General features: G+C 35.0%; 3 protein-coding genes across 5 annotated transcripts; 1 reads left to right on the forward strand and 2 right to left on the reverse strand.

The window, feature by feature from the left end:
• The first annotated feature begins 1,328 nt into the window (after positions 1–1,328).
• Positions 1,329–5,238, forward strand: LOC105976557 (target of rapamycin complex subunit LST8-1). 2 transcript variants are annotated; one of them, XM_013001791.2, is made up of 11 exons: positions 1,329–1,633; positions 1,896–2,034; positions 2,531–2,632; positions 2,753–2,865; positions 2,974–3,043; positions 3,608–3,685; positions 3,799–3,915; positions 4,014–4,108; positions 4,197–4,276; positions 4,384–4,443; positions 4,798–5,238. In XM_013001791.2, the coding sequence occupies exons 2-11, from the start codon at positions 1,927–1,929 to the stop codon at positions 4,920–4,922; spliced, it is 948 nt and encodes a 315-aa protein (XP_012857245.2). In that variant the 5' UTR covers positions 1,329–1,633; positions 1,896–1,926; the 3' UTR covers positions 4,923–5,238. The 2 variants fall into 2 exon arrangements, with proteins under 2 accessions (XP_012857245.2, XP_012857246.2); XM_013001792.2 differs by having other exon boundaries at positions 1,488–1,633; positions 1,908–2,034.
• Positions 5,239–5,392: 154 nt separating this feature from the next.
• On the reverse strand, positions 5,393–7,029 carry LOC105976558 (small nuclear ribonucleoprotein SmD3b). The gene is made up of 5 exons (XM_013001795.2): positions 6,612–7,029; positions 6,245–6,297; positions 6,098–6,164; positions 5,944–6,000; positions 5,393–5,817 (listed from the first exon to the last, which is right to left on the reverse strand). The coding sequence occupies exons 1-5, from the start codon at positions 6,768–6,770 to the stop codon at positions 5,752–5,754; spliced, it is 402 nt and encodes a 133-aa protein (XP_012857249.1). The 5' UTR covers positions 6,771–7,029; the 3' UTR covers positions 5,393–5,751.
• Positions 7,030–7,573: 544 nt separating this feature from the next.
• LOC105976556 (1-acyl-sn-glycerol-3-phosphate acyltransferase 2) lies at positions 7,574–12,100 on the reverse strand. Of its 2 annotated transcripts, XM_088825744.1 has the most exons (12): positions 11,961–12,100; positions 11,693–11,865; positions 11,312–11,434; positions 10,572–10,611; positions 10,396–10,469; positions 10,181–10,240; positions 9,567–9,644; positions 9,283–9,441; positions 8,787–8,912; positions 8,316–8,408; positions 8,130–8,213; positions 7,574–8,040 (listed from the first exon to the last, which is right to left on the reverse strand). In XM_088825744.1, exons 2-12 carry the CDS (start codon positions 11,771–11,773, stop codon positions 7,810–7,812), a joined length of 1,149 nt encoding a protein of 382 aa, XP_088681870.1. In that variant the 5' UTR covers positions 11,774–11,865; positions 11,961–12,100; the 3' UTR covers positions 7,574–7,809. The 2 variants fall into 2 exon arrangements, with proteins under 2 accessions (XP_088681870.1, XP_012857244.2); XM_013001790.2 differs by having other exon boundaries at positions 11,693–12,096.
• Between the last annotated feature and the right edge of the window lie 1,080 nt (positions 12,101–13,180).

The raw sequence follows: 13,180 nt of genomic DNA on the forward strand, positions 1-13,180 counted from the left end.
TTGAAATAGTGATCCCCTAGAACAAAGGGTAAAAGTCTAAAAACATAAAAAGCAACGACCCTACCTAACATGGGTGACCATTATACCAAACATCTAAAACGTGAAGGGGTCAAATCATATACGGCGCCGACCATGGTAGCTTAAACGACAACCAATAATCGGGCCCACCATTTTATAATTACTTCCTTTTTTCTTTTTCCTATTTTTTTTTTCTTTAAAGGCCTTTCCGAGGATTGCAGGCCCGTAATAGATTGGGTTATTGTAAAAAGTAGAAGATTAAGCCCATTTAAAGGAATCAAGTCCATTGTGATATTATAGTACTCTTTTATGAAGAGGAATCGAATATAATTTTTGTTTATTCAATTTTAATCCACCTTTCAAAGTTTTGTTTGAGTTTGTATTGATAAGCAAATTGAATCGAGCTCGATAAGTTGTTTATGTTTTATGAAAAAAAAAAATCATTCCTTTTTTCCCTAGTCGAACTCCATAGTTTATTGAACGAAATCATGTGTTCAAGTTTGGATGTTAACAAATTGAGTGTAAATGAGAATTGAATGAATAGTCTCGAATCAAGTATCGAGTATCGAGAAATTTGATATGATAACTAATACTAATGCGAAAACTAATACTCGTACTAATACTAATATTCATATCAATATTGATATTGATACTTATAATAATTCTAATACTGATATTGATAGTAATATTAATACTAATGATATTGATAACGAGATCATATCTTATAATTAATGCAACACCGATTTAGGAAAGTTAAAAAAATTACACATAGGATACACGTGGGATGACACACCGCTTCAGGGTTGCGGCCGAATATCGAATTTTAAAGGCATTGGGGTTTCATTTTATATATTATAGGGTAAATTACAAATACCCCCCTGAGGTATGGTCAAATTACAAAAACTTCCTCTTGTTTGGATAATTACATCTACCCCCTCAACTATGATTTTTTCTTAGACCTCCACCTTTATAGTGCCAAATTCAACATAGTCATCTAGATTCCGTGAAATGTGCTCTAGTTTTTACTCTTTTTGTGTAAAAAATACAGTTTCCGATGCACCACAAACTGATATATACAAGCTAAAAATCACATATTATGGTCATCTTGCTTCATAATGTAGAGTTTGAATGGGATAAAACGGGTACAAAAGTGATAATATTCCATATAATCTCGAAGATTCCACTAAATTTGATGAGTTGAGGGGGTGGTTGTAATTATCCAAACAAGAGGGATGTTTTTGTAATTTGGTCATACCTCAGGGGGGTGTTTGTAATTTACCCTATATTATATAAATAGATTTGAATTTACCAATTCCCAAAAATAATAATTAACCAATTGAAACAAAGAATCTCATTGGGATTTTGGAGAGATGAAATTTAGGGTAGGAATTAGTATTTCCCCTTTTTAGAGGGGCAGAATTGAAAATAACGGGAATCTCTAAAATCAACCAGTTCCTCACTCTCCTCCTGAATGAACTACTCGAATCGGAGTAGAAAACAGCAGATTCTGTATTTTGTACGGAAAATAAATGCAAGAGAAGAACGCCCCATTTGCTTATGAATTCATCCAAACCCTACAACAAAACATGGTGAAGGTTTGACTTTCGCCACACAGGTAAACAAAATTAACGAATTTTAAACCCTTACTTTCACCAGCAGTAATTGCTTTATATTGTATGATCGTCGCCCTATGTTAATGTATATATTATTGGATTAATGAATTTTTAGGGTTTCTTTTTTTTTTCTAAATGTTGTTAGCTGGGAAAAAGTAAAATTATTTTTCTGAAGTCTGAACCCTTGATTTGAGGGTTTGTTTGGTTGAATGGACAATTGATTTTGATTCGTTAATATTTTATTTAATGGTAATTTTTTTTCAGTTTTTTTTAAAGGAAATAAGGAGACAATAAAATGACTCAACCAACAGTTGTTTTGGCGACGGCAAGCTATGATCACACCATTAGATTCTGGGAAGCCGAAAATGGACGCTGCTTTCGGACAATTCAGTACCCTGAATCTGTATGCCTTTAATGTTATCGCCTATACACGTGCCCTTTTTTATATATGATGATGCATGGGCTTGAAAATCTGAATATGTGTATCGATGTCGGGATCAGGGTTTTACATAAATGAGTTTCTCTTTTCGTATCTGGATATTTGATAAGGCCGTAAGCGAAAGCATTTTTATACGAGTTGCTTTTCCGATATTAGACAAGTCAGGGTTTTCATATCTGTTGACATTTGAAGCAACTTTGGATATTTATTTCTCCGTAGAAATATTAGATTTCGATTGACGTTTGAAGCATGTGAAAAGGATACGTTTGTGTGTTTTGCATTCGTTTATTGGCAATGGGATTAAGTGTAAGAGAGAATGGTGATCTGGCAGAAATTAGGTTCATTTCTGCTCTAGTATTTCACAAATATGCATGGTATAATAAGCTTTATGGAGCAAAAAGGTATTTCCGATTGTTGTTTAAATTGATGGATCCATTTTTATTTTTATTTTTCTGGGCAGCAAGTAAACCGCCTTGAGCTTACCCCCGATAAACGCTACATAGCTGCAGCCGGAAATCCTCATATTCGACTCTTTGATATCAATTCAAACAGCCCTCAACCAGTATGCTTCTCACTTTTTTTTTAAATGTATTTATTTGCTAACTTCATTTTCTTTCTTCAACCTTAAACTCTTAATAGGTTGTCTTCAGCATAATCAGCAAATCCGTTTTGTTCGTATCAGGTGATGAGCTACGACTCGCACACTAATAATGTAATGGCTGTTGGATTTCAATGTGATGGGAAATGGATGTATTCGGGCTCTGAAGATGGCACTGTAAAAATTTGGGACTTGAGGTACAGAGTTTTACGGTGACGGGATTAATCATTTATTATTTATTTATTTTATTTTTCTTTTTGGCAATATTTGACGTTGATTTTGATCTACTTCTATTCTGAATATAGAGCACCAGGTTGCCAGAGGGAATATGAAAGCCGCGCAGCAGTAAATACTGTTATTTTGCACCCAAATCAGGTCAGATAAGTTCGCCTTTTTCTTTAGATTTGATTCTTTTGCTGGAATATTACGCTATTTTAGGTAGTGCTTGGAAATTAAATAGCATAGAGATACGTATGTTACTATCTAAAATACATATCTCTATTCACTACAAAAATATCATCAACCAATAACGAGCGCACAAAGATGTAAGAGGAAAGCAGTCCTTTTTTTACATCTGATATGTGTCTTTCGATGGTTCAGGTGCATTTTGCCCATGAAATTATGTATTATGTGTCTTCTAAGGCTTCGTTTGGTTTATAAGATAAAATTAGCCAAGATCCGAACAAATAATCTTACGAAACCTCAGAACTATATTGTTGGATTCATGGCAGAGATCTAATAAATGATCTCCCAATTAGCGTAAATTACAGCTACTTTTTCCACAGTTATTTGGATCACCCAATAAAGTCCAATTATTTAATTAATCATGGTTAAATTCGTTAACCAAACGAGGCCTAAACATATTAAAATAGACGTGGTATTTGGAACAAATACCTTGTATATATTAAGATTTTATATTGTCTCTTGATTTATTTGCAGACTGAATTGATATCTGGGGACCAAAACGGTAATATCCGTGTCTGGGATTTAACGGCAAATTCTTGCAGTTGTGAGTTGGTAAGTAACTAGCAGTTCTCTCGTAACTATTAAAGTCCTTCGTAGTTACTAACCAGACCAAGAATTATGCTAATTACCGGAAAAAACGAAAAAAAAATGATGTTATAATTCAGGTACCAGAGGTGGATACAGCTGTACGATCCTTGACTGTAATGTGGGATGGAAGCTTAGTAGTTGCAGCAAATAATCGCGGAACATGCTATGTGTGGCGTTTATTGCGTGGGACCCAGGTCAGACATTTCTTGAATTTTATTATGTGTTAAGTTTGCCTTTTAAAGTCTCTACCAGAAAGTTTTATACAGTGAAATTTCTCTATGCACCGTTGCAGACTATGACAAACTTCGAGCCGCTTCATAAACTACAGGCGCATGATGGATATATCCTTAAATGTGCACTTTCCCCAGAGATGTGTGAACCTAACCGGTTAGTTTCTGATTTGGAATTTTACTCCTTTTTTTTTATCTGATTTATTATGATATTTGATGTGAACTAGTTGTCTCGGTTCTTACAGGTACTTGGCCACTGCATCTTCGGATAATACTGTCAAGATATGGAATGTGGATGGTTTTACTCTGGAAAATACACTTGTTGGTATGCATTTGATGACCCTTTGGCAGGCTGTGATTTTTTTTTTCTTTTTCTGAACAGTATTTTTTCTCATGTGGCTGTAATATTGATTTAATCGGTGTTTGTTTCAGGGCATCAACGCTGGGTTTGGGACTGTCTTTTCTCTACTGATGGTCTTTTTGTAGTCACGGGTACGTAATTGAACAGTATTAATATATGATGTTTGAGTAGTTAGATTTAGCCGGAATCTTGTTTTGGCTAACTGAAAAGAGAATAATGAGTTTCGGCAAGCTTAGAACTGTTGACTTCAGCACGGAGATTAAATAAATAAGAAAAACCAAATTGATTATGTAACAAAATCTTTGACCAATAATGAATTACAAATTATTTGTACTTTAGGAACTTTCTCGTGTTTTCTTATCAAATTCAGCCTCCGTTTTACTGAGTTACGAATTATATCTTGCTCCTCTGTTATTTGTGCATACAAAATCATTACATTCTCAACTTAATTTTTTTTTACACTACGAAAAAAATTCGATTTGCAGCTTCTTCGGATACAACTGCAAGGTTATGGTCGTTGGCTGATGGTGAGGAAGTTAAAGTCTACAAAGGGCATCAAAAGGCAATTGTGTGTTGTGCTCTTAACGATGGGAATGGTCAGTCAGGCTGAACTTGAAATGACCATTGTATCCTTTTGCTTTGTTTTTACTCTGCTCCAAGGCAAAGGCAAAGGCAAAGGGCAAGAATGGTATCCAGTACAATCTTGTATAGTACAATGTACGATGAAAGGATTTGACGCTTTTGTTGCTAAAAGCAATGGAATTTCGCTAATTTAACAGTAGAGGGGTTTGTACTAACTTCATGTCCATTGAGTTTGTTCGTATTCGTTTTGGTAAGAAAATGGGGAAAATGGAATTTATCTACTTTGAAGACATTTACCAAAGCAAGTTAAACTGATCGTCGTGGATCTATACACATTCCTTAAATCGATTTATTGACTTGCCGAATATTTTGCATCGGAATCTCTTGTAGAGAGACTAGAGAGTGTTTTCACATCTTGCAGTTTCTCATTACAAGATTTCTCTGTTTCTCCATTTACTTGAGATATCTTAATAGAACCGAAATTAAAAGGCCAGCAACTTAAAAGCATAAAACTAGTTGCTCATTTAGACAAAACAGACACGAGTTCATCCCACTACTGCACTTACTCAAGTTCAATACACAGAAACGAAAAATCAAAATCCGACAGGAACAAAACTTAAGTCTGTAAAAAAGTCGGTTAAACTGCACATTCCACCTATTGAAAACATTACTACAAGACAGCAACTACAGCCATTTCAAAACCAGTTTGCTTCCCAGGTACATATTAAGTCACTTCAAGTTCTCAATTCAGACAGCAAAGCATTGCCATAGACGAGATAAGTAAGAAACCGAAGCAAAGTTCTTCTCATGGATAACTAGAACAAATACAGAACCGCATCACAAATCAATTTATACGATCACCTCCGAACAGGTGGCACAGCCCCCCTGCCAGGTGGAGCACCGCCACGACCAGTAGCTTGGGCCTGCAAACGATGAGAAATTCAAGAGTCGAAGAAAAGGAACATTCCAACTGAAGAGTTATTGCACTAATATTGAAAATTGTTCCGGATATATTATGTTTATCAATAATCACAAAGAAAAGAGCTTACCCTAGCTCGCATTGCAACCGCACGCCCACGTCCAACACCAAGTGACGAGCCCTTGCCCTACACATCGAAACAAGAAATCAACGACGGACGACGAAACTACAAACAGAAAAGGACAAAAAAATGAAGAAATTAAATTAGGTGCGGTGAATGGTACCTTAATCCTAGCTTCTAAACGCTTAAACATGGGAGCATTCTTGAGCATATCTGGGATTACCATGAACCTGATATTTTTTATAATTAATTACATTTAAGATAAAATACGATGCAGATATACAATTCACATAAGAAGATAAGTATGCACCTGACTTTGCTGCCCCTGATGAAAACATGCTCTAGTTGCGAGAGCTTTCCATCCTGCGTTTACCGAGAGCAAGTCAAATTACGAGCAAGGCGAATTTAGGTTCATTGAAACCAGAATGATGTGTGCACCATTGGTACAGTATAGAATCATTCATTCATGTAATTCAACTCAATTACATAGTTGCCACTGTTCACTAGGGTTTAAAACATTACATAGAACCGCAAATGTAAAGGGACGATTGAAATGAACAACAGATATATTTTCAACAAACATGGCACAAATTGAGGGGAAGAGAATAAAACATTTTACAATCAGAATAATATTTATTTTTTTAATTTTATTTTCATTTTTAACAATCAGAAAATACCTTAGCGGTGTAAGTGATGTTTTCGAGCTGGCAATTCCAGTTATCCTCGCACTCGATCATACTTCCCCGATACAGTTCGCCGCTCTTCAGCTCCACCGTCACCACGTGTCCCGACGCCTCGTGCAGCAGCTTCACCGGAATTCCTAAACTCCGACTCATGTTTTCACACACACACTCTGTGTATTTCGAACCCCCAAAAATTGAGAAGGGAGATTGACAACCCCGCTTCCGAATTGGGTGGTTTCAAAAACTTTTCTTTTTCACTTCACTGTGAATGGAATTAGGGCAACTGAGTATCAGAAATCGAACGAAGAGGGCGGTGGAGAAATGTTTATATATATAAGGGTAATATTGTCAATACAGAGAACTCCTTCCGATTTTACTTTTAATTGTCGAAGTGCCCCGCTACTTTCCCCGAGAATTCAATTAGGTTTCTTTTGGATTTGAATGCTCATACTCTTATTTAAATTAATTATGGGCTTGGGCTAATTAAACCAAGTGGGCTTTTATTAGGAAATGTGGGCCCGAGCTTATAATTTGGGCTAGGCCTATACGATTTATATCATTATCGAATGTCATTTTCTAACGAAACGTTACATATCTTACGTGGCATTTATTTAAATTTTTTTATGAGTTTTTTCGTATTTGTGTGAATGAATGATAAAGATCTGCTCGATATATTTCATATTAACTCATAGATTGCATCATCGTTCTTCACAAACCAATAAATCTAAACAGACATTGTACAACTCGATTTCCGTTAAAATACATCGAAATTTAACCGTCGTAACTCGAAACAATAGCATTTAGTTTGTAGCTTCTTGGCGCATGAAGGAAAATTTCAGAACATAAACCACTTCGCCCCACGAATACAAAATTTCCATAGCAGTATCTAATCTTACTATTCGAAAGTAAATAAATCCGCAACAATGCATTCATACTAAACCTAGAACAGAAGCAGGTAATAATTTTTTCTTTTCTTTCTCTAGTCCTGACATAATTAATGAACTAATATGCATACAGCCTGTTTGTGTCCATACAAAAATCAGAGAGCACGAGCACGTTCGAATGTTACAATATTACAATCAATAATAAATGGACAAAAGTACCTCGTTGGATAATACAAATTTGGCTCAGGCGACAAGATATATTAATAACGAGGCCAACCGATTAATTTTATCCAAGAAAAATAGTTCACTTACAGCTGTTTCTCTTGTGTCACTTCCCCACTCTTGGGCTTAGCTGGGGTTACTTTGGCAGGGGTTGACCGCTCGGACTGAGAGAACTGAATCAAGACTTGCATAAGAAACGTGATGATTCCTAAAGCAATCGCTGAAAAGGTGATGCCTTTCCATGATGAGAAAAGTGAAGCCCTTTGGAAAAATTTCAGAGCCCCTAAGATAAGCAAAATTGCCCAGGAACTCACAACCTGTTATTCCAAGAAATGATTTATATTCGCTCAATACGAGTATGCAATAAACTGGGAAAGAAAAAAAAAGAATCACCGAAGTAAATTACCAAAAGGGACTTCACTGGGCGCCCAAAGTCTTGGAGTTGTTCACCGAAGGAACCCTCAGAGATATGTTTGTCCAATAACTTATCCTGTTTAGGGGAAGATGTTTGTACATTTAGGTACTTATCTCCAAAAGGCGAAGACATTTAGGAAGAATGGTATATCAAATAAGTTGATGGAATATGAAGTACCTTTTCGACAAAAATATCTCTACACCATTGTGCAACTTCGTCGTCCGTTTCTGGCAGATCCTTCATCACGTGTCTCTTAAGGTGGACGTGAACCTGAAAAATATTCATTTTAATATTGCGTTAAGAGTTTGCAGATATTTGCGATACTTTTCTGTTTCTGAGATACAAAAATTCGAAAACAATGTGGCGAATTAGAATTCAGGAAATAATACGATGATATAACCCAATACTGCTGTCTGCATGGCATGATTTTTAGAAAGGCAAACTCCATTTTCCTGCCATTACTTGCAAACTACAGTATTCATGCACAAAACTAGTATAACTTAATATGCACGAGGGATTAATATTCTGGTACACCATATGAAACAGATTAAGCCACGACGATTACTTCCAAGCCACACCTATTGCCATTTACCACAATGGTACCAAATTAGACACTGAATTTTGAGTTATTAGATGTGGTAGGCTTACCACAGAGGGCTGCCCCTTAAAGAGTCTTAGCATGGTTGGTGGGGGAGATGTTTCCGGAATAGCAACAGTCACATCATAAATGGCTGGAACAAATGGCCGCATATGACTTACCGCTGTAACAAAACCCTGAAAGACGCCCAAGAGTGAAAAATGATGAGCATATCATATAACTTGAGATTTCAGGAATAAAAACACATTACTATAATACAATAAAAATCATAAATATCACTTAGTTCCTAGAGTAATTTCTTAAAGTTGTCCTTAGATACGACAGAGCAACATCATCATGGTCAGATAAATGCAAATAAGGAACAAAAGAAATGCTTTAATTGGTTTTGCTTTTTCTCCAGTTGTTACTCGGTTATTTATTCTAATTTGCTTAGAGTAGAAAATTCAAGTTCCAAGTTTTGAAAGGCGAAAAAAAAAATTAAGAAATAGACATAAGCTTGCAGCACAAAAATAAATAGTCCTTCCTAGAAGTGGGTCCAGTTGGAACCTTGGTTCGAGGAATCAAAACATTTCTTGGAACAGGTAGCCCTGCTGAGGATGCATATTCTTGAGCGGCTAAAAGTTTTGCCTGAGTGAAGCGAGTACCCTCAACAAAAAGTGCCAGCCAAAATGGACGAGGGAAATCACTCAGCCGTTGAAGTCCAGACTGCAATAGATTTTATCAAAATCAATTAGGACGACCAAGAAAGGTAGGAACACAAGAGAAAGAAACAATACACCCTTATAAAAAATCTGCATGCTGGTTTCAACATTTTTATCGATTGACAGTACCTTTAAGGTGCTTTCATCTTTTGCCCAGCTTCTTTCAAGAAAGAGATACTCAGAGAAGCACATAGACCATCCTATCACCTGCATAGGTGAGTAGTTGCATTGCACATTTTCAGTACATCTTATCGCATGCTCCAAGGGAAATATAAATACAAGAAGTAGGCCCAGGAGTGAAATAGTTTAACAAGAATATAACATCACAGATTGCAGAGAGACTTTGACTGGACAAAAATCTTCAAAGGAATTTCGGCGACAGAAAAGTGAGAAAAAATATTTTTAAGAATTCTTCAGTTAACATGACTTTATAAATGAACCTCTTTCATCACGTCCTATTGGTGCCACCAACTCAGAAAATTATTTAATCTATTTACTTTGTCAGCTCAATTTCACCATTAATAAGTTTATCAGATTTCTGACCATACAAGTGTAACAAAAGAAGGTATACTAGATTTACTTCAACAATAAAGGCAATTCATTTCAATCTTATACACAATTACTCACTTTTATTGCTGAGATCTTAGCAATAAGTAAAGTATTGCATATTAGGAACAAAGCACCTAAAATATAACTGAAGCTTCAGGAATAATACTATAACAAAATCATTCTTAGGTACTTACAGGAAGGAGCTTCGATGATTTCTTCATAACAGCTAATGTGCTACCAAGGCAACCTGATCGCTGTAGTTAATGTATCCAAAAATCAATGAGTAAAAGCTTCCTAGGAAAGAACAGCTAATGTGCATGACATGTAACAATGATCGGGAATAAAATTACTATCAACAATGAATGTGAAGATCATAGAGTTGTTGCAAAGCAACAGGAAAATGGCAAACCTGAGCCAAAACCCATCCAACGAGCCAATCAATGTCACTTTTGTGGTTACATATGACAAGTGCATGTTCTTTACCTGGAAATCACGAGCATCACGAAATATATGTGAATCACAAGCAAGATATAAATTTTGAGATAAGAAGCATTCAAATTGTATGAAGAGACTCTATGGACTTACCCATCAATTTAAAGGTTTCGGAATCAGCGTACAACTCGATCTGCAACAAATACCAGTATAATATGAGAGTCAATAAACGGGTTTCAACTTAACACAAGTCATGTAGTACCATATAATATTTCACTATGAAATGCAAGACCAGCACGAAAATAACCGACAATAATTAGCACATTCCTCGATTAACAAACGTAAAAAGATATAGTTTGGTGTTGAAGTCCATATTGTATGATGATGAGAATCTACAGGAAATAAGAGAGTTTCATCTAAGAACAGATATGCTTTTCATCCAAAGTGAACAGAATAGAAAGTGATTATTGCCAATTGCCAAGGATTTTTTTCAGTACAAACTCAAAAACACGTGAACATGAACAGCTTCCCAACATGGACATTTAAATTCGAAACAATCTAATATCCAGAAAGTTTAACATATTTGACTCTAGAGTGCTCGATCTATCGTTATAGTAAATAAATCATGGCAATAGCGGCATTCAAACCCTTCTTTGAGTTAACTTCAGCATTCGACGGATTCTACGTCAATCTCACGCCAAATTTAACAACCATCATCCAAATGAAATACACATGGCAACTTTAAACTGTAGTACGGATTACTATCTGATTAGCAAGTGGAAAATATACAATCACACCTCAATCCCATAAGCATTCCAAAGTTATGTCAAAATATATGCGACGCTCCCGTGCAATAATGATATATAATATAACTACATTACAAAGATTCGCACCTTCACACCAGCCCACCAATCGATGAGCCACACAAGCTCGAGCCATAAAAGTTCTGCCACCTGCCGATTTATCCTCCTATAAGTGTTCTTCGACACCGGCCTTATTAGCACATAACATACTGCCTGAACAAAACATCCACTTACACTCAGTTCATATTAACATAAACACAAACAGATAAGCTACAGAACGATGAACTAAGCATAAAATATACACATAACAATAAAAAATATCAATTAAGAACTTAATAAAGCCTACAGAACTACTCAAATGATGCCAGCCAAAATAAGAGGGGAAAAAAATCCCCAAATCCCTACTTGATTTGGCTCCCAATAGCTCGGAAAAACAAAATTAAGTCCCAAAACAAGCAACCCTACACAAACCTGGATTAAATTAACGACGAGCCCAGAAACGAAGAAGAGAACGCCCAACGGAAGAACAACAATTGCGGCTGGAATCGCCATATACGTGTATGTCTATCTATATACGTATCTATCGATAGGAATTCAGATTCTGATCCGAAATAATTTCAGCAGCGGAGAAAAAGGGGAGACTACTGCAATAAATATAGGGCGAAAATGTTGGTTTGCAGAATTTAAAAAAAAAAAAAAAAAAAATTCAATTCGCGAACAGAAAAAAAGATGATGATACCGAATTCAATTAATTAGTGAAATTAATTGCTTTTCTTTTTTTGAGCATAGTATGAACAGAAAGTGTGGGGGGTCGGGACCCTATACTTAGAGTTGTACCGTACAAGATACGACAGCCTGTTAAAACAAAGGATAATAAACAAAAATAATAATGTGATAATATTTATTATTTAATCTCTTCTAATATCTGTAATTAATATATTAACCTTCAAATGAGCATTTTTTCTTTTTAACAGGTATGCTTGGTGAAATTACAAATAATATATCCAAAAATTAAATGATAAGAAAAATCATTATCTAATTAAAAAAACAAAACAAATGATTGAGATTCAGTCTGGTCAAATGAGTCAACAGCTAGTCAGGCTTGGGCTTGAATTTTTTATTTATTTATTATTTTAGAAAATAAGATTTTGGGCTTAAATTATTTATTCGAAGTCTTGTGTTGAATGGAACGGGTTTGGATTTAATTGGGCTGGGCTTTGTAGGTCAACATAACGGATCGAAATAGTTGGACTACATTGTATATAATTAAATCTATATAATTTAATACAGTTGGACCAGTATAATTCAACACATTTGGATAAATATTAATTTATCGAAAAATTAATAATTATTAATTTATACCTTAATTTATGATATTACTATTATTATTATAATTATTATTTGCAATATATATATATATATAAAATTATGATGAACCACTAGATGGTGAAATCACCCGAAAACTGTAAAATCTAATCAACGAGATGAATTGTCGTAACAAAATGGATGTTGAATATCTCTTGGACAATCATGAAGAAAATAAAGTAAGTTTAACAATATTGACCGACGAACAATAATGAAAAACCTCATGGCAACTGATATATAGGATGGAGTTGAAGATAATAGTTCTACTACAAAGTCCGTTTCTCGGACGGAAATTCTTAAAACAACAACGTATTTAAATATTTTTCCGTTGAGCTATGACTAAAGTATACCGAAAGTTCTTACCACATTAAGAAAATCGAGAGGCGGGATTGAAGGTGATATTGTCAATTTCAACAAGAATAAAAAATAAAAAATAAATCATATTTTGTTGAATATTTACAAAGTTATCGTAGATTAGATGATACTATATGTTCGCAGCGTTATTTATAGGTATTATTAGTTTATATATATCACATCGGGCATATAGGAATTTTAAAAATATGTATTATTTTATATTTTTCCCGAATTATTAAC

This window comes from Erythranthe guttata, chromosome 11, assembly GCF_056151865.1.
Source record: "Erythranthe guttata isolate IM_541 chromosome 11, IM_541, whole genome shotgun sequence".
NCBI classification, from domain to species: Eukaryota; Viridiplantae; Streptophyta; class Magnoliopsida; order Lamiales; family Phrymaceae; genus Erythranthe; species Erythranthe guttata.